Source organism: Salvelinus fontinalis, chromosome 26 (assembly GCF_029448725.1).
Source record: "Salvelinus fontinalis isolate EN_2023a chromosome 26, ASM2944872v1, whole genome shotgun sequence".
Lineage (NCBI taxonomy): Eukaryota > Metazoa > Chordata > Actinopteri > Salmoniformes > Salmonidae > Salvelinus > Salvelinus fontinalis.
Window position 1 is genome coordinate 13,896,833 of NC_074690.1, and position 21,470 is coordinate 13,918,302.

Consider the following 21,470-nt stretch of genomic DNA (forward strand, 5'->3'; position numbering starts at 1 on the left):
CAACATAACCTACACTATGTCACCAGGACATATACAGGATTCTACTCTAAACAACATAACCTTCACTATGTCACCAGGACATATACAGGATTCTACCCTAAACAACATAACCTTCACTATGTCACCAGGACATATACAGGATTCTACCCTAAACAACATAACCTTCACTATGTCACCAGGACAAATACAGGATTCTACCCTAAACAACATAACCTACACTATGTCACCAGGACAAATACAGGATTCTACCCTAAACAACATAACCTACACTATGTCACCAGGACAAATACAGGATTCTACCCTAAACAACATAACCTTCACTATGTCACCAGGACAAATACAGGATTCTACCCTAAACAACATAACCTACACTATGTCACCAGGACATATACAGGATTCTACCCTAAACAACATAACCTTCACTATGTCACCAGGACAAATACAGGATTCTACCCTAAACAACATAACCTTCACTATGTCACCAGGACAAATACAGGATTCTACCCTAAACAACATAACCTTCACTATGTCACCAGGACATATACAGGATTCTACCCTAAACAACATAACCTTCACTATGTCACCAGGACAAATACAGGATTCTACCCTAAACAACATAACCTACACTATGTCACCAGGACAAATACAGGATTCTACCCTAAACAACATAACCTTCACTCCAAATCGAAACTCCAAACCTACAACCTGATTTTGGATGGAATTTTCTTGAAAGGCTTCCTACATTCAAGGATTATTATTCCCAAACTATACATCAAATGCTCTGGCAAACAAGCAGAGACCTGAAAACCCCATCCAACCTGGAGCTGAGTGAGTAATGCTTAGTCTGAAGCAATTTTCTTTTACTTTCAAAAGCCAAGAAGAAAAATACATTACAATTATATATTTTACTTAATAAGGACTGAATGCTCAGGCTACCAAGCTTTGCTAGGACAAAAAGATACAACTTCAATTAGCACTGACGTGTAAAGAGAGAGGTGTCGAAGCCTCTGAGCCCAACAAATGGTAGGCTACCCCACCCAGATCCAGAGTTCTTGAAGCTTCCTCCTGCTGTTCGAAGACCATCCACTGGCATTTTCTACAAGAAATCTGCCTCCAGAAATAAAAGCTTCTCCCAAGTTGCTCCCATCTCCCACCTACTCCCACTGCCTGTTGCACTGCTGCTTGGATTCCACCTGGCGATCTGTTCACCGTCTGCCCTGGCCTGTACCCCCCCCCCCCCCCCCCCCAGACAGACTATGTTTGTTCCCACACTCGGTACTCTGACTCTCTATTGGTTACACTGACTTTTGGCCTCCCATCCCATTCTAAACACCTCTCGCCGGCTTTGTATTCATGTTACCTGATGAAATTGCTGTACAATATGATCTTGTTGCCATCTGATGCACATTCAGATGTCATAAATCAGCACTGCAGAGCTCTCCCTGTCCTCTGTCGTGCCCTGATTGTATTACTGTTGATGATATCTGGAAATATGCATGTACACTCTTGCCCATCTACTGTTGCTAGCCCCAATTCTGACTTGTGCTCTGATATCTGATTCACCGATTTCTGCTCCCGTAAAAGCCTGGGTTTTCTACACGTTAATACTAGAAGCTTATTACCTAAAATGGATCAATTGAAAGTGTGGGTTCACAGCTCCAATTCAGATGTTTTGGTCATTACTGAGACGTGGTTAAGGAAGAGCGTTTTGAATACTGATGTTAACCTTTCTGGATATAATCTTTTTCGGCAAGACAGATCCTCTAAAGGTGGGGTAGTGGCAATCTTTACCAAGGATCACCTTCAGTGCTCGGTTGTCTCCACCAAGTCTGTCCCCAAACAATTTGATTTGCTGGTTTTAAGTATTCAACTTTCAAATAGCTCTTTGTTGACTGTTGCTGGGGGCTATCGTCCTCCATCAGCACCGGCCTGTACCCTACCTGCCCTAAGCTCTCTCCTGGCCCCTTACACCAAGTCTGAATTTGTCTTACTAGGTGACCTAAACTGGGACATGCTTAAACCACCTGACCAAGTCCTAAAGCAATGGGACTCCCTAAATCTTTCTCAGATTATTACCAATCCCACAAGGTATGACTCCAAACACCCAGAAAAGGCTACTCTTCTTGATGTTATCCTCACAAATAATCCTGATAGGTATCTGTCTGGTGTTTTTTGTAATGACCTTAGTGATCACTGTTTTATAGCCTCTGCTCAGTGAAACGACCTGTCCTGATTTGTAATAGACGCTTGCTAAAAAACTTTAATGAGCAAGCCTTCCTTCATGAACTGGCCTCTGTAAAATGGTTTAGAATCAGCTTGATCCCCTCTGTGGAAGATGCTTGGACCTATTTTCATTGGTATTGTTAACAAACACGCCCCCATAAAGAAAATTAGAATTAAAAACAGGTTCAGCCCCTGGTTCGACCGTGATCTTGTAGAGTTACTCCACCTCAAGAATTACATTTGAGGAAAGGTTCAGCACACTTACACTCAGGCTGACTGGCTCTAGCTCAGGCAAATGAGAAATAAGTGCACTCAGGCTATCCGTAAGGCCAAAGTTAGTTACTTTATGGAGCAGTTCTCTCTCTGTGGGTCTAACCCCAAGAAGTTCTAGAAAACGGTAAAAGACCTGGAGAATAAACCCTCCTCCTCACAGCTGCCAATGTCCCTTAAAGTTGATGATGTGGTTGTTACTGACAAGAAGCACATGGCTGAGCTCTTTAATCACCACTTCATTAAGTCAGGATTCCTATGTGACTCAGCCATGCCTCCTTGCCCGTCCAACATTTCCTCATCTCCCACCCCTTCTAATGTGACTATCCCCGATGCTTCTCGCACTTTTTCCCCTGCCCCGCTACAAAGTTTCTCCCTGCAGGCAGTCACTGAGTCCGGGGTGCTAGAGGAGCTCCTGAAACATGACCCCAAAAAACCATCTGGGTCAGATGGTTTAGACTCAAGCCTATCTCCAACCTTTTTTATCTGTCTCTTCTTTCTGAGAAGGTTCTCATTGCTTGGAAGGCAGCCACGGTTTGTCCATTATTTAAAGGGGGAGATCAAGCTGATCCTAACTGTTATAGGCCTATTTCTATTTTGCCCTGTTTACCAAAAGTGTTGGAAAACTTGTCAATAATACACTGACTGGTTTTCTTGATGTCTATAGTATTATCTCTGCTATGCAATCTGTTTTCCGCTCAGGTTATGGATGTGTCACTGCAACCTTAAAGGTCCTCAATGATGTCACCATTGCCCTTGATTCTAAGCAATGTTGTGCTGCTATTTTTATTGACTTGGCCAAAGCTTTTGATACGGTAGACCATTCCATTCTTGTGGGCCGGCTAAGGAATATTGGTGTCTCTGAGGGGTCTTTGGCCTGGTTCGCTAACTACCTTTCTCTAAGATGGCAGTGTATAAAGTCAGAAAATCTGCTGTCTCAGCAACTGCCTGTCACCAATGGAGTACCCCAAGGCTCAATCCTAGGCCCCACGCTCTTCTCAATTTACATCAACAACATAGCTCAGGCAGTAAGAAGCTCTCTCTCATCCATTTATATGCAGATGATACAGTCTTATACTCAGCTGGCCCCTCCCCGGATTTTGTGTTAAATGCTCTACAACAAAGCTTTCTTAGTGTCCAACAAGCTTTCTCTACCCTTAACCTTGTTCTGAACACCTCCAAAGCAAAGGTCTTGTGGTTTGGTAAGAAGAATGCCCCTCTCCCCACAGGTGTGATTACTACCTCTGAGGGTTTAGAACTTGAGGTAGTCACCTCATACAAGTACTTGGGACTATGGCTAGACAGTGCACTGTCCTTCTCTCAGCACATATCAAAGCTGCAGGCTAAAGTTAATTTCCTCTTTCGTAATCGTTCCTCTTTCACCCCAGCTGCCAAACTAACCCTGATTCAGATGACCATCCTACCCATGCTAGATTACGGAGACATCATTTATAGATCAGCAGGTAAGGGTGCTCTTGAGCGGCTAGATGTTCTTTACCATTCGGCCATCAGATTTGCCACCAATGCTCCTTATAGGACACATCACTGCACTCTATGCTCCTCTGTAAACTGGTCATCACTGGTTGATGCTTATTTATAAAACCCTCTTAGGCCTCACTCCCCCCTATCTGAGATATCTACTGCAGCCCTCATCCTCCACATACAACACCCGTTCTGGCAGTCACATTCTGTTAAAGGTCCCCAAAGCACACACATCACTGGGTCACTCGTCTTTTCAGTTCGCTGCAGCTAGCGAATGGAACGAGCTGCAACAAACACTCAAACTGGACAGTTTTATCTCAATCTCTTCATTCAAAGACTCAATCATGGACACTCTTACTGACAGTTGTGGCTGCTTTGCGTGATGTATTGTTGTTTCTACCTTCTTGCGCTTTGTGCTGTTGTCTGTGCCCAATAATGTTTGTACCATGTTTTGTGCTGCTACCATGTTGTTGTCATATTGTGTTGCTACCATGCTGTGTTGTCATGTGTTGCTGCCTTGCTTTGGTGTTGTCTTAGGTCTCTCTTTATGTAGTGTTGTGTTGTCTCTCTTGTCATGATGTGTGGTTTGTCCTATATTTATGTTATTTATTTATTTTAATCCCAGCGTCGGTCCCCGCAGGAGCCTTTCGGTTGTTGATGTGTGCAGAGGTTCCCTGGTTCGCGCCCGTGTCGGGGCGAGGGGACGACGTAAAGTTAAACTGTTACACCTAGTTAAATAAAGGTTAAATAAAATCAAATAAAAATGATGATTCATTGGGAAAGATGGGCTGATCTGTGGCTGTCTGAAGGGTGGAATTGATGAGTGTTGGAATAATTATATACACAAATGTAACGGCTGGTGCTCTCCTCATCCTCGGACGAGGTGAGGAGAGAAGGATCTTCAGACCAATACGCAGCATTTGGGAAATAAGCCATCTTTATTATAAATGCGATGGCAACACGAAACGAAACAAAACACTTTCCAAACTACAAAACAAGAAAACGACGTTGACGAAAACCTGAACATAAACTTACATAACTAAACATAAACTTACGTACAGGAAACAGACGACATCGAAACGAAACGAAACAAACAAACGCTACAGTCCCATGTGGTACGAACATACATACAGACACAGGAGACAATCACCCACAAACAAACAGTGAGAATGCCCTACCTAAATATGACTCTTGATTAGAGGAAAACGCAAACCACCTGCCTCTAATCAAGAGCCATACCAGGCAAACCAAAACCAACATAGAAACAAATAACATAGACTGCCCACCCAAAACTAACGCCCTGACCATAAACACATAAAAACAACATAAAACAGGTCAGGACTGTTACAGTACCCCCCCCTCAAGGTGCGAACGCCGGGCGCACCAGCACAAAGTCCAGGGGAGGGTCCGGGTGGGCAGTTGACCACGGTGGTGGTTCCGGCTCAGGACGCTGTCCCCACACCACCATAGTCACTCCCCTCTTCTGTCTACCCCTTCCACTGACCACCCTAAAACTACTTTCCCCTAAATAAACAGCCAGCACCGGGACAAGGGGCAGCACCGGGACAAGGGGTAGCACCGGGACAAGGGGCAGCACCGGAACAAGGGGCAGCACCAGGATAAGGACCAGCACCGGAATAAGGGGCAGCACCGGGACAAGGGGCAGCACCGGGACAAGGGGCAGCACCGGGACAAGGGGCAGCACCGGGACAAGGGGCAGCACCGGGACAAGGGGCAGCACCGGGACAAGGGGCAGCACCGGGACAAGGGGCAGATCCCGGCTGAAGGACTCTGGCAGGTCCTGTTTGGACGGCTCTGGCAGGTCCTGGCTGGACGGCTCTGGCAGGTCCATGCAGGCTGACGGCTCTCGACACTCATGGCAGACTGACGGCTCTCTACGCTCATGGCAGGCTGACGGCTCTCGACGCTCATGGCAGGCTGACGGCTCTCGACGCTCATGGCAGGCTGACGGCTCTGGCTGCTCATGGCTCTCTGACGGCTCTGGCTGCTCATGGCTCTCTGACGGCTCTGGCTGCTCATGGCTCTCTGACGGCTCTGGCTGCTCATGGCTCTCTGACGGCTCTGGCTGCTCATGGCTCTCTGACGGCTCTGGCTGCTCATGGCTCTCTGACGGCTCTGGCTGCTCATGGCTCGCTGGCGGCTCTGGCAGATCCTGTCTGGTTGGCGGCTCTGGCAGATCCTGTCTGGTTGGCGGCTCTGGCAGATCCTGTCTGGTTGGCGGCTCTGGCAGCTCCTGTCTGGCTGACGGCTCTAGCGGCTCCTGTCTGGCTGACGGCTCTAGCGGCTCCTGTCTGGCGGATGGCTCTGTAGGCTCATGGCAGACGGGCGGCTTTGCAGGCTCATGGCAGACGGGCGGCTTTGCAGGCTCATGGCAGACGGATGGCTCAGACGGCGCTGGGGAGACGGATGGCTCAGATGGCGCTGGGGAGACGGATGGCTCAGATGGCGCTGGGGAGACGGATGGCTCAGATGGCGCTGGGGAGACGGATGGCTCAGATGGCGCTGGGGAGACGGATGGCTCTGGCCGGATACGGTGCACTGTAGGCCTGGTGCGTGGTGCCGGAACTGGAGGCACCGTGCTAATGACAAGCACCTTCCTACTAGTGCGGGGAGCAGGGACAGGGCACACTGTACTCTCAAAGCCTACTCTATCCCTGATGCGAGGTACCGGCACTGGTGACGCCGGGCTGAGGACAAGCACATCAGGATTAGTAGGGGGAGAAGATACAGTTTGTACAGGGCTCTGGAGACGCACTGGTAGCTTAGTGCGTGGGGCCGGAACTGGAGGCACCGGGCTAGATACACGCACTACAGGGAGAGTGCGTGGAGGAGGAACAGGGCTCAGGATACGCACTGGTAGCCTAGTGCATAGTGTAGACACTGTAGGTACTAGGCTGGGGCGGGGAGGTGGTGCCGGAAATACCGGACCGTGGAGGCGTACTGGCACTCTTGAGCATTGAGCCTGCCCAACCTTACCTGGTTGAATACTCCCGGTTGCCCGACCAGTGCGGGGAGGTGGAATAACCCGCACCGGGCTATGTAGGCGAACCGGAGAAACCATGCGTAAGGCAGGTGCCATGTATGCCGGCCCGAGGAGACGCACTGGAGACCAGACGCGTTGAGCCGGCCTCATGACACCTGGCTCAATACCCAATCTAGCCCTACCAGTGCGGGGAGGTGGAATAACCCGCACTGGGCTATGCACTCGTACAGGAGACACCGTGCGCTCTACTGCGTAACACGGCGCCTGCCCGTACTCCCGCTCTCCACGGTAAGCCTGGGAAGTGGGCGCAGGTCTCCTACCTGCCCTTGGCCCACTACCTCTTAGCCCCCTCCCAAGAAATTTTTGGGAATTACTTACGGGCTTTTTCGGCTTCCGTGCCAGACGCGTTCCCTCATAGCTCCGGTTCCTCTCCCCGGTAGCCTCTGCTCTCCTCAGTGCCTCCACCTGTTCCCATGGGAGGCGATCCCTCCCAGCCAGGATCTCCTCCCAAGTGTAGCAACCCTTTCCGTCCAAAACATCATCCCATGTCCATTGCTCCTTTCTCTCCTGTCCCTTACTCCGTTTAATTTTCCCTTGCCGCTTGGTCTTAGCGTGGTGGGTGATTCTGTAACGGCTGGTGCTCTCCTCATCCTCGGACGAGGTGAGGAGAGAAGGATCTTCAGACCAAAACGCAGCATTAGGGAAATAAGCCATCTTTATTATAAATGCGATGGCAACACGAAACGAAACAAAACACTTTCCAAACTACAAAACAAGAAAACGACGTTGACGAAAACCTGAACATAAACTTACATAACTAAACATAAACTTACGTACAGGAAACAGACGACATCGAAACGAAACGAAACGAAACAAACAAACAAACGCTACAGTCCCATGTGGTACGAACATACATACAGACACAGGAGACAATCACCCACAAACAAACAGTGAGAATGCCCTACCTAAATATGACTCTTGATTAGAGGAAAACGCAAACCACCTGCCTCTAATCAAGAGCCATACCAGGCAAACCAAAACCAACATAGAAACAAATAACATAGACTGCCCACCCAAAACTAACGCCCTGACCATAAACACATAAAAACAACATAAAACAGGTCAGGACTGTTACAACAAATGTACAGTATAAATGTTTGAGGTCCTCCAATCAGGGGTGAGGGTGGGGGATGTGATTATTTTATGTTTTGCGTTTCGTTATTTATGTTTTGTGGTTTGGTTTCGTGCTGTAAGCGGTGTGTGTGCTGGTCCTCGTAGTTATAGGTGCGCTCGCTTCCATGCCTGCACGGGCGTCAGGCGGAGCTTGATTTTTCCCGCCCTTGGAAAATCCCTTTTGGGGCGCCCCACTGACCAGAGCACTCACTGACCAGAGCACCCACTGATCAGAGCACCCACTGACCAGAGCACCCACTCACCAGAGCACCCACTGACCAGAGCACCCACTGACCAGAGCACCCACTGACCAGAGCACCCACTGACCAGAGCACTCACTGATTATAGCACCCACTGATCAGAGCACCCACTGACCAGAGCACCCACTGATCAGAGCACCCACTGACCAGAGCACCCACTGACCAGAGCACCCACTGACCAGAGCACCCACTGATCAGAGCACCCACTGACCAGAGCACTCACTGACCAGAGCACCCACTGACCAGAACACCCACTGACCAGAGCACCCACTGACCAGAGCACTCACTGATGGGAGCAGCCATTTGTATTGTCAGTGTACTGTATTGTTGTTTTAAAGAAAGAAAAACAATTATAATATATATATATATATATATATATATATATATATATACAGTACCAGTCAAAAGTTTGGACACACCTACTCATTCATTGTTTATTCTTTATTTATTTTTATTTTCTACATTGTAAAATAGTGAAGACATCAAAACTATGAAATAACACATATGGAATCATGTAGTAACCATAAAAGTATTAAACAAATTATTCTAAGTAGCCACCCTTTGCCTTGATGACAGCTTTGCACACTCTTGGCATTCTCTCACCCAGCTTCATGAGGAATGTTTTTCCAACAGGCTTGAAGGAGTTTCCACATATACTGAGCACTTGTTGGCTGCTTTTCCTTCACCCTGCAGTCCAACTCATCCCAAACCATCTCTAGTTGGGTTGAGGTCAGGTGATTGTGTAGGCCAGGTCATCTGATGCAGCACTCCATCACTCTCCTTCTTGGTCAAATAGCCCTTACACAGCTTTGAGGTGTGTCGGGTCATTGTGGGCACTATGGGTCACCACTATCGTCTGGGCTTGTGCCTAGCCGGTAATACACTAGTGTCCCCCAGTGACCGGTTCTTACATAAAACATCCTCCATTCAGGCTGCAAAGCCATCGCTTTCCTCCTTAACTAACTTTAATGGCGTGCCGCCCAACAACAAAAAAAGGAAAAAATATGCATACTCTCTTAATAAAACACAATTTTAAACCACCACGCGACAGTGGCTAATGCTACTTCCTGATGTTGCACCCTGCATTCAACCAGGGGTAATGCCACATTCACGTGCTAGACCGAACTAGGAAACTCTGACATTTTGGACATTTTTATATATATATTTTTAAGTTTGTAGGCAGACTACACTCATAAGGTGTATTTCAACCACATACTGTATGAGGTAGTAAAAAACAAACATCCCAAAATACAAAAGCTGTTTTGGTTGAAAAAATGAATACTAATTACCAAACACAAGAAACACTAACCAAAATTCCCTCTACTACCCTAAAAACCTGTACTCCTCCAGTTGGATTTAAATGTCTACATGTCCGACTTGCTAACTGGTTGTAGTTATATGTATAATGCGTTCCACTTTCAATGAGTTAGCAAGTCAGAAAGTTCAGAGTTCCCGAATAGTCGCAGAATATTGAGGTTGTGGTGGCAGCTGCAGAGAAGTATTTGGGTGTGTGAGACTTGACATCAGAAGAGTCACAGGGTGTGTTAAGGGGTGGTGTCCCATCCTTTCAGGTTGTTGGACTGAGGTAGGACTAATATATTTGAATAGTGGAGTAGGGTGGTGTTATTTTTTTTGTGAGTGTAGTGTTAGATGGTAAGGTATATATTTTTTTTTTATTCAAGCAAAGTATAAGGTAGTTATACTCCAGTCTAGCAGGTTGCAGTAATGCAACATTTATTGGATGCCAACCGCTGTTAAACCTCATCGAAGAAGAAGAAATGTAGAAGGAAGTGTGTAGAAACAGACAAGCTTCTTACACGAGTTGCTACTCACATTGGAGTGAAATACTGAATTGAAATGTCCATGGCTCAGATTGTACCAGGACAGTTTGATGATGCGGATGAATCAAACAGGTATCCTTTATTTGTAGCCCTTTACTGCTAGTCGTACTTATATCCTTGTTTGTTGTTGCTAGCATGCGTGGCATTAACGTTATCTAGCTAACGTTAGCTACCAACCACTTACACCACAGGCATGTAGCTAGCTATAGCTAAGTATTTAACTAATTCATTGTTTGAACAACTTATTGGATATATTAAAAAAAAAGCGTGTTGAATTTGTATTTTACAACATGAGTGTTGACTAAATGATCTAGCTAGCTACTTTAACCAACTAACTGTATCACAACCGGCCGTGACTGGGAGTCCCGTAGGGCGGGCATAATTGGCCCAGCGTAGTCCGGATTTGTCAGGTGTAGGCCGTCATTGTAAATAAGAATTTGTTCTTAACTGACTTGCTTAGTTAAATAAATTAAATATAACGCTAGTGGAGTTGTGCCCATGTCCTGTGCCTACTCAAGTGTTAGTTAGTATCCAAAAGGCTGGCGATATTGTTGTACGCAGCCAGCTTATACATTCATATCCACTGTGGACCGGTTCGTCCGTAACATTCTCCATTCAGGTTACAAATTGCGTTGATTTCCTCCCTAACTCAATTTAATGGCGAGAAAACTGGGAAAATATGTATACTTTCCTTATGAAACACAATCTCCCACAATCATGCGCCAGAATATCGCCATCTGCCGACCTTTGGGCTGGCTAGCTAGTATAAAACGTTATCTATAAAACAAAGTAGCCCATGTTTCTTTACATTGCATTTAGCATGGCAAAGGTTATTCAAGGAACGTATGTAATGACTCAAGACAAACAGCACACTGCGTGTCATGTATTTCCCCTCTCCCTTTGTTCATGTAGCTAGCTAAGTCAATTATTTGCTTCCTTTTCTGTCACTGTCTCAATGTACAGAGCCTGACCACTAGCTATGTTTCTGTTAAATAGTGTTGCCATCACCCAACCAGCCGAGGAGATGCTTGCAGTAGAGGGCCAGGTCAGTGGAGTTAGCCTGGACACACAATATCATGATTTGTGTGAATATGATGATGAGGAGGAGGAAGAAGAGGATGATGATTGGGACTGGGATGAGACTGGGGACTTGACCAAACGCTACATGGCTAATAGAACAGGAATGAATCACCAGGTAAGTTCAGGATCTCCACATCGTCCTATTCTGGGCCATGTCCCAGGCTGATGTTGTGTTGAGTCCCAGGCAGCCCAAAACTGAACTTTATAGACTATCAGAAAATCAATCATTATTTCAGAATGTACATGTTCTAGTGGAGTTTGATAATAATCTGCTCCCATAGCAGGAGCCAATATTGGGTATATGAGACAATGAAGCAAACTGATGTCATCTGTTTGTTTTTGTTTTTTCAGGCAAATAAACAAAATCTTAGTAACAAATCACAGAAACTGTCAACCCCCACTGACAAAGCTCTGAGGAAGTTTGAACACAAAATTAATTTAGGTGAGTTCAAGTAGAATTTTTAGTGCTGAGCGATGAACTGACATTTTGGCAATTTTTCATTTTTTAAACTAATTGATGACTGTTCAATTATTTTAAGTCAATTTCGTTCTGTATTTATTTCTGAGTTCAATGCGCATATTTCAGTTTCTCTAGAGAAACTACAACAGGTCAATATTGTTCATATTTTGGCGCATAAAATGTGGTAATTAACTACAATGACCATAAACCATTGCACTTCTACTTGTACTGTCTGTTTCTTTTACGCCTGCTACAAGCATGCACGATTGTGAGGTCATATCGAGAGCAGCTGTTGCTTAGCGACGTCTCTACCTGAAATGATGAAAGTGATTGATAGTTGGTGTTCAGCATGCCTTATTTACTACAAAATAGGGATTTGTCAGACAGCATAGGCAGTAGCTCTATAGAGATGACTTGGAGTGAAATAATAAAAGTAATCAAATAATATACACAACAACTGAAATATTTTATTAATGTGGATAAATTATGGTTAATACTATCATGGGACTTTTATTATTTGTTTTATTCTGTGTTACAGCATTCAACCCAAATAATCGCAAACCGTGGTATTTTTTTGATAATCGAACCGGAACCGAACCGACCTCAAAGCACCAATCGCTCAGCACTAAGTATTTTAGCTGGGTAGATGGATAATACAATGTGAGAAGTAACTGTATAGCGCTCTGAATGTGTTATTTTGTTTTACTGTAGATAAGCTCAACTATGCTGACTCTGTGATCAACAAAGTGACCGTGATGCAGAAACAACAAAATGCTGACACGTACGTAACCTGTCACTGAACATGACATTCATCATGACATTGCACTGCTTGGAATAAAGAGTACTTTTATTTCTGTTATAGTATAAAAAAAAATGTTGGCTGTTTGTGGTTCCTTCTGCTAGGTTTCGAGTGAAAGACAAATCTGATCGGGCTACAGTTGAGCAGGTGTGCTTTTAAAAATAGTTTTATTCCCGTTGGCGTTTTATAGTGTGTGTGTGTGTGTGTTTATATATATATATTATACATACATACATACATACATGCATACAGTGTTTTTGGGAAGTATTCAGACCCCTTGACTTTTCCCACATTTTGTTACGTTACAGACTTATTCAAAAATGTATAAAATCATTTTCACCCTCATCAATCTACACAAAATACCCCATAATGACAGTGAAAACACATTTTTTTATTTTTTTTCAAGAAGGCTTAAGATTGTATTTGCTGCCAAAGGTGCTTCAACAAAGTACTGAGTGAAAGGGTCTGAATAATTATGTAAATGTGAAATTTCAGTTTTTTTATTTTTTTGTAAATTAGTAAACATTTCTATACCTGTTTTTGGTTTGTCATTATGGGGGAGAGAAACACGTATACTGGTGTGTAGATTGATGAGAGAAAAACCAATTGAATTTTATGTGGTGATGGCATTCTGTTTGGGCTTCATACCTGATTTCAGTGTAAGCGTAAGCCTGAGAAACAGAAAATCAACAGTGAATTGATTTCCTTGTATTGTTTGTTTGAAAGGTGTTGGACCCGCGGACGCGAATGATTCTGTTTAAGATGCTCAGCAGGGGTGTCATTTCAGAGATCAATGGATGTATCAGCACAGGCAAAGAGGCAAGTTGATCCCACAACATCATGAGGCAAACGTATCCACCACTGTGGAACACTCGGGCCTCCCCGAGTAGCGCAGCATCTCATTGCCAGAGGCATCACTACAGACCCTGGTTCGATCCCGGGCTGTATCACAATCCGGCCGTGATCAGGAGTCCCCATAGGGTGGTGCACAATTGTCCCAGCGTCGTCAGGGTTTGGCCGGGGTAGGCCGTCATTGTAAATAAGAATTTGTTCTTAACTGACTTGCCTAGTTATATATATTTTTTAAAATGTGGGCAACATATTGTCCTACGAATGGCATTTTCAGTTTCATTATTTCAAAGTGCTTTTTACCAACAGGCAAATGTTTACCACGCAACCACTGCCAATGGTGAGAGCAGAGCCATCAAGATCTACAAGACCTCCATCTTACTGTTCAAGGACCGTGACAAATATGTTAGTGGGGAATTCAGGTGAACAGCATTTCCTGGCTTGTCTAAGATGGTGTTATAAAACCAAGACCTAAAAGTAACCGTATTTCAGAAGGGGTCAATGTGGAACTAACTATTTGGTGAGGTCTGTTGTGTACCGTAGGAATGGGCATTTGAAAGATTCCGTGTTGGATTTACTCGCATTGAAAAATATTTGAGTACTCACATGTTAGCGTTTTTTAAATGTGAAATAGGGCTGAAAGTTAAAAAAATAATAATAATTTTACTGCACTTTACCTACTCTACAAACGCATATTAGTTGATTTTGTCAGTGCTTAGAAATGTAACCTTCTAAATAATTGCAATTTTATATTGAGTACCTGTATGGGATTATTAATCCAATATAAACTAATCGAGTACTCACCCCCATCCCTAGCGTACAGTAGACTAGGATTGCATCAGCCATGCTTAAAGCTGATGAAGTCTGTCGTCTGCCCTCCAGGTTCCGCCATGGCTACTGTAAAGGAAACCCCAGGAAGATGGTGCGAACCTGGGCCGAGAAGGAGATGAGAAACCTCATCAGGTGAGCAGCCCCAAGATGAGCCATGGGAAAAGTAACCTTGGTTACGCTTTATTTTACGCCCGGTTTAAGGTGGTACAGTAACATGCTGTACGTGACGTCAGAGCTCAGTGGCTGTACCGTAACATGCTGTACGTGACGTCAGAGCTCAGTGGCTGTACCGTAACATGCTGTACGTGACGTCAGAGCTCAGTGGCTGTACCGTAACATGCTGTACGTGACGTCAGAGCTCAGTGGCTGTACCGTAACATGCTGTACGTGACGTCAGAGCTCAGTGGCTGTACCGTAACATGCTGTACTTGACGTCAGAGCTCAGTGGCTGTACCGTAACATGCTGTACGTGACGTCAGAGCTCAGTGGCTGTACAGTAACATGCTCTACATGACGTCAGAGCTCAGTGGCTGTACAGTAACATGCTGTACGTGACGTCAGAGCTCAGTGGCTGTACCGTAACATGCTCTACATGACGTCAGAGCTCAGTGGCTGTACAGTAACATGCTGTACGTGACGTCAGAGCTCAGTGGCTGTACCGTAACATGCTGTACGTGACGTCAGAGCTCAGTGGCTGTACAGTAACATGCTGTACATGACGTCAGAGCTCAGTGGCTGTACAGTAACATGCTGTACGTGACGTCAGAGCTCAGTGGCTGTACAGTAACATGCTGTACATGACGTCAGAGCTCAGTGGCTGTACAGTAACATGCTCTACATGACGTCAGAGCTCAGTGGCTGTACAGTAACATGCTCTACGTGACGTCAGAGCTCAGTGGCTGTACAGTAACATGCTCTACGTGACGTCAGAGCTCAGTGGCTGTACCGTAACATGCTGTACGTGACGTCAGAGCTCAGTGGCTGTACAGTAACATGCTCTACATGACGTCAGAGATCAGTGGCTGTACCGTAACATGATGTACATGACGTCAGAGCTCAGTGGCTGTACAGTAACATGCTCTACATGACGTCAGAGCTCAGTGGCTGTACAGTAACATGCTCTACATGACGTCATGTTGTCATTGTCATTCTCTTGTCTTATGTTGCACCTACAACACATTGTCCAGGAATATTCTCATCATGTTACTGAAGGTATCCAGAGGGTTTTCAGATTTCGCTATCAACAAAATGCAGCGAAAAGTACAGTAAATGTAAAATGCGCATAAAACCAAGTGTAATGTTTGAATTCAGTCTTGTCAGGTGAACTGTCGTCCTCAAATTTGGTCTAATAATTTTTCCCATAATCTCCAAACTGTTTCAATTGCTACCATGCTTATGCATGTACTTTTCATGTTCCTTAATGTAAGAAACATTTTAATTTAGTGTAAATGGTTAAGAACCTATACTAGATACCTTCTGGAACATCACATAATTCAACAAATCCCTGACACCATTGAATTTTTTTTTCCGTCTATCCATTTCTAGACTTGAGAGAATAGCAATGTAAGTTTCCATCTTCTGAGAAGTCCCTAATTATCAATTTAGAGGGTTATTAGCCACCTGGCACCATAGGGTACAAGCCTACACTTGTTTCAATGAATATCCTTTGACCCTAAATTAACAAGTTTAAAAAAAAAAATTGAAAACTGACTGAAAAAGGGGAGGGACTACTTGGACTTGTCCAATAAGAAATGCCGGTTTTCCGTTTCACTTGCAACACTCTGCGGTGTGCCCGAAATAATTTACGACCCTGCGTTTTTTGCTTGTCTCTCCCTACTTCCTGTCTCCAGGTTGCAGACGGCAGGCATCCCGAGTCCAGAGCCAATCATGCTGCGTAGCCACGTGCTCCTTATGAGTTTCATCGGCAAGGATGACATGTGAGTATGATCAGGCTTCGTTTCTGTTTTAACATGTCAATATTATATACCGGTTTGTATGTCTGGCTTAAAGGTTGTTTCCTAGTTCTATGTGTAAGTTCTGGTTTTATCTCAGCTGTATGTGTGTAGTGAAGTTGTGGTCCAAATTAATTCTCTCAAGAAGGACAATAAACAATTAACTTATTTAACTGTAGTCATTGCTAATGTGATGAATTGAGAGCAAATGGGTTCAATAGGGGGTTTGTTCTGGAACTTCTGGTAACTACTGTTAAGGCTATGTTTTTCTATACTTTGACTATGTCAATGTTGAACATTGTTGTTTTTGCTGCTGTGTTGTGTTATAGCAGTGTGTGTGTGGTGTTTGAGATACATTCTACGCATGTCTGCACACAAATCTACGTTTACTATAGCAAATTGATGAATGTGGATGCTTCTCCGGGCTTTTAAAGATCTGTTTTAATCTGTATCTCTGGTCCCAGACCTGCTCCTCTGTTGAAGAACGCTTCCCTGTCCGAGTCCAAAGCGCGTGAGCTGTACCTCCAGGTGATACACAACATGAGGGTTATGTACCAGGAGGCCCGGCTGGTCCATTCAGACCTCAGTGAGTTCAACATGCTGTAAGTTCCCTCCTGTTATCTGACGTGTGTGTGTGTGTGTGTGTGTGTGTGTGTGTGTGTGTGTGTGTGTGTGTGTACTAAGCTTATTAGTTATATTCATAAGGCGTTTCTTCTTCGTTATATATTCATAGATAATCAATGGTGTTGTATCATACATTGAAATTACCATTTGAATTGAACAACAGGAAATATTACTGATTGTGTGCCTTTAAGTAAAAACCCTTCCATTGGTGCAATTATGGAAGTTCCGATCGCTGCAAGTGTAATTTTGTCAGATACTGGGGTTGACTAAATTCATACATTCAATTGTATTCATTTTAATATATATATATTTTACTTTTTTTTTATTATTGCTTATCTTTCAAGGTACAACGACGGTGACGCCTACATAATCGACGTGTCCCAGTCTGTGGAGCACGACCACCCCCACGCTCTGGAGTTCCTGCGCAAAGACTGTACCAATGTCAATGGTACGTGTGGCCCAGGCCCGTATTCACATAGGCGCTAGAGAAAGAGTTCTGATACCAGATCAGTTTAGCCTTTTACCATCATAGTACATATGGCTAGGGGGAGATCCTAGATCAGTGCTCGGTGACGTTGTCAACCAACCACAGCCTTAATGCTTGTGGGTAATAGAAATATTCAATTTCTAAATCGCAGATTCTTTCTTTATTATTTGACAAAGCGTTCTTTAGCCATAACATTCTAATATTCTAAAAGGTGTTCGCAACAAAACATGTATTTGTTTAATATCGTCAAATGGTGCTACATTTGATCTGAGATTGCCGTCACTCCAACCTGACATGCACGTAGTATGTGAAACGTAGAGGTTAATGTAGACAGAGGTTATAAGACAAGAGGCAGTGCATATACTAGGGAGTGTCCAGTGCCTATGGTTTCTGTTGAAGTATGAGGCTATGAGTTTGAATGAAAGACTCAATGAGATTTGGTCCTGTGTTCCTCAAGACTTTTTCCTGAAACGAGGTGTAGCGGCGATGACGTTGCGCGAGCTCTTTGAGTTTGTCACCGATCCCTCCATCACCAGCAGCAACATCAACCTCTACTTGGAAAAGGTAAGGGGGGGGGGGAATGTTTCATTTGATGTGAAGTTTGCTTATCTACATGATTGAATCATAACCTTATGCTGTTTTTTTTGTATTTGTTTTGTCAAGTCAAAAGTTGCACTGTGGGCGCTCAGTGCGTTTCTGTGCACGCTCAGTACTCAGCGAGCGTGGCTATTTGATATGCCTGTGTTCATGATGGCTCTCTTCTCATTGTAGGCGATGGACATTGCTTCTGAGAGGACGGCAGAGGAGAGGTCCAATCAGGATAGTGTGAATGAGGAGGTAAGGGCTGTTTTAAATTATTATTATTTTTTTTAAAGATCTGATAACCATGAAGGTGAAATGTTTTTTGGGCTCCTCCACGATATTCTAACGTTCTCTCTGTTTTGGTTTATTGTTGAACTGTGACAGGTGTTTAAGAACGCCTACATCCCACGCACGCTTACAGAAGTGAGCCACTACGAACGTGACGTGGATGCCATGACAAACATGAAAGACGACGAGTCCTCGCGCAACATGCAGAATGACAACGTGAGTTGACTAAAACCCTGGTGTAACCACTCAAACACACCATTCTGATACCAAAGTAGTCAACAACCCCCTAACTCATGGTTCAATTAAACGTATGCACAATTACAGGTTTCTCTACTTCCTGATATTTATTGTTACTTTTTTCAGTAGCAATGTGATTGATCCAACCCCTACACTGTGTGATTTATTAATCTGGCTCTTCCGTGTTGATGGCTGTGATATAGATCCTCTACCAGACAGTGACGGGCCTGAAGAAGGATCTGTCTGGAGTTCAGACAGTAAGTCATACTCAATGCCACCATTTTCCCTTGTGAATTGGCAGCAAAGATTACATGTCCATTAAAGAGAGGTTGATATTTTTTTAGAGGTATGGCTTTCTGTGGCGACTGTCAACTGAAATAAACAGATTTTAATAATGGCTTCTATTGAGAATAAAGTAATGTGTGGTTGTGAATATTTTTACCATGACCCTGCATGAGTTGAGGAATGGGTAAATATGATTGTTTATTGACTGTTGTAAATGTTTAATTGTTGACTGTTATTTCGTCCCTCCATTTGTAGGTACCTGCCCTGCTGCAGGACTGTGATGTGGAGGAGAGCTCAAGTTCAGAAGATGAAGATGAGGATGGTGGCAAAAAGGAGTCTTTGGGAGAGGAGTCTCAGATTGACAAGAAGGTATGTTTCTATTAAGGCTGTGAAGGTGAATTTGTCAAGTAATCTTGCAATATTGGAAAAGGTAAGGGGGGGGGGGGGGGAATGTTTCATTTGATGTGAAGTTTGCTTATCTACATGATTGAATCATTTTACTGCGATCAGCAAATAAAAAAATAAAAAATCTTATTGCATTGGAGGTATGAATAAAAAAAGAAATAAGGAAATTACAAAATGTACCACCAGAGGGCGTGAGCACCTTGTGGTTATTGTAAACTTGCAACTGTGCCCACTACTTTTAGGTTATTACATGGCCTATACAAAACTAAATCTGGAGCATGTTCTGCAAATATCCCAAACTATTTGGATTTCTTTCAGTCTGAATTTAAGTCACCTAAAATTACATCAATGTTTTAATCTAACATTCTATACCCAAACCGGTTTGTTTTAATCTAACATTCTATACACAAACCTGTTTCTGCGTTTCTTAGGAGATGAAGAAACTGGCCAAGGAGGTCCAGAGGGAAAAGAGAAAAAACAAAACACCGAAACACGTGAAGAAGAGAAAGGAGAGGGTTTCAAAGATGAAGAAAGGCAAATGAGTAGACTCAGGAATACGCCAGACCTAAACATGAACTTTTATCCCAGTGACTTTATGAACTGATGTAAACCTCCATGCTCAACACACACAGGCCTTCAGTAACACTGTAGTGAAACTGGTGAACAGAAGTGCAGTATTAGGCCACACTAACAGACAGTGAAAAAATATGACATGTTTATTATATAAGAAGTATGTGGGGGAAAATATTGTTGACCATGTCATGCACAATGCTTTAGTGTTTTAGGATAATCGCTATAGAAAAGCAGTTCAATTAAATGTAAAAAATAATTATAAATACATAAGTTTAAATGAAGTTGTACTTTACCTTGAAACATTTTACTAAAGAGGTTTCAAGGCTCTTCTATGTACAGTTACTGCAACAGCTTGCAGGGCTGTACTAAAGCTAGTCATTACGAAACCAAAATAACCACATAAATTGTGGCTTGCAACCAGCCAGTCCTCACATTTTATAGGGATGGAAATAATTAAATATTATTTACCTCATGTTTGTAGTGAACATTTTTATTTAACATTAAATTCTTAATTTCACTTTAATAATTTTATTGTGCCCATAGGGAAAGTGTATTTCTTCTGGAAACCAATTGCCTGCATTTGAATCCAATCCAAGGCGTTATTTTATTAAACCAGGTAGGCCAGTTGAGAACAAGTTTTCATTTACAACTGCGACCTGGCCAAGATAAAGCAAAGCAGTGCGACACAAACAACACAGTTACACGTGGAATAAACAAACATAGTGTGAAAATGAGGTAAGATAAGGGAGGTAAAGCAATAAATAAGCCATAGTGGCAAAATAATTACAATTTAGCAATTAAACACTGGAGTGATAGATGTGCAAGTAGAGATACTGGGGTGCAAAAGAGCAAGATAAATAACAGTATGGGGATGTGGTATTTGGATGGGCTATTTACAGATGCAGTGATCTGTAAGCTGCTCTGACAGCTGGTGCTTAAAGTTGGTGAGGGAAATATGAGTCTCCACCTTCAGTGATTTTTTTTGCAATTTGTTCCAGTCATTGGCAGCAGAGAACTGGAAGGAAAGGCGGCCAAAAGAGCAATTGGCTTTGGGTATGACCAGTGAAACATACCTGCTGGAGCGCGTGGGTGTTGCTATGGTGACCAGTGAGCTGAGATAAGGCAGGGCTTTACCTAGCAAAGACTTATAGTTGACCTGGAGCCAATGGGTTTGGCAACGAATACGAAGCAAGGGCCAGCCAACGAGAGCATACAGGTCGCAGTGGTGGGTAGTATATGGGGATTTGGTGACAAAACGGATGGCACTGTGATAGACTGCATTCAATTTGCTGAGTAGAGTGCTGGAGGCTATTTTGTAAATGTCTTCGCCGAAGTCGAGGATCGGTAGGATAGTCAGTTTTACGAGGGTATGTTTGGCAGCATGAGTGAAGGATGCTTTGTTGTGAAATAGGAAGCCGATTCCAGATTTAATTTTGGATTGGAGATACTTAATGTGAGTTTGGAAAGAGAATTTACAGTCTAACCAGACACCTAGAATATGTGGACATCTACAAATACCTAAGTCAGAACCATCCAGAGTAGTGATGCTGGACGGGCGGGCAGGTGCTGGTAGCATGCATTTAGTTTTACTTGCATTTAAGAGCAGTTGGAGGCCACGGAAGGCGAGTTGTATGGCATTGAAGCTCGTCTGGAGGTTAGTTAACAGTGTCCAAAGAAGGTCCAGAAGTATACAGAATGGTGTCGTCTGCGTAGAGGTGGATCAGAGAATCACCAGCAGCAAGAGCGACATCATTGATGTATACAG

General features: G+C 43.8%; 1 protein-coding gene across 1 annotated transcript; it reads left to right on the top strand.

Moving 5' to 3' along the window:
• Positions 1 to 10,172: 10,172 nt before the first annotated feature.
• riok1 (RIO kinase 1 (yeast)) lies at positions 10,173 to 20,177 on the top strand. Its single transcript, XM_055882575.1, has 17 exons — positions 10,173 to 10,325; positions 11,250 to 11,448; positions 11,685 to 11,775; positions 12,505 to 12,574; positions 12,697 to 12,739; positions 13,319 to 13,411; positions 13,751 to 13,863; positions 14,324 to 14,404; positions 16,123 to 16,209; positions 16,689 to 16,826; positions 17,193 to 17,296; positions 17,793 to 17,899; positions 18,107 to 18,172; positions 18,302 to 18,421; positions 18,646 to 18,699; positions 18,983 to 19,096; positions 19,564 to 20,177. Exons 1-17 carry the CDS (start codon positions 10,270 to 10,272, stop codon positions 19,672 to 19,674), a joined length of 1,647 nt encoding a protein of 548 aa, XP_055738550.1. The 5' UTR covers positions 10,173 to 10,269; the 3' UTR covers positions 19,675 to 20,177.
• The last annotated feature ends 1,293 nt before the right edge of the window (positions 20,178 to 21,470 follow it).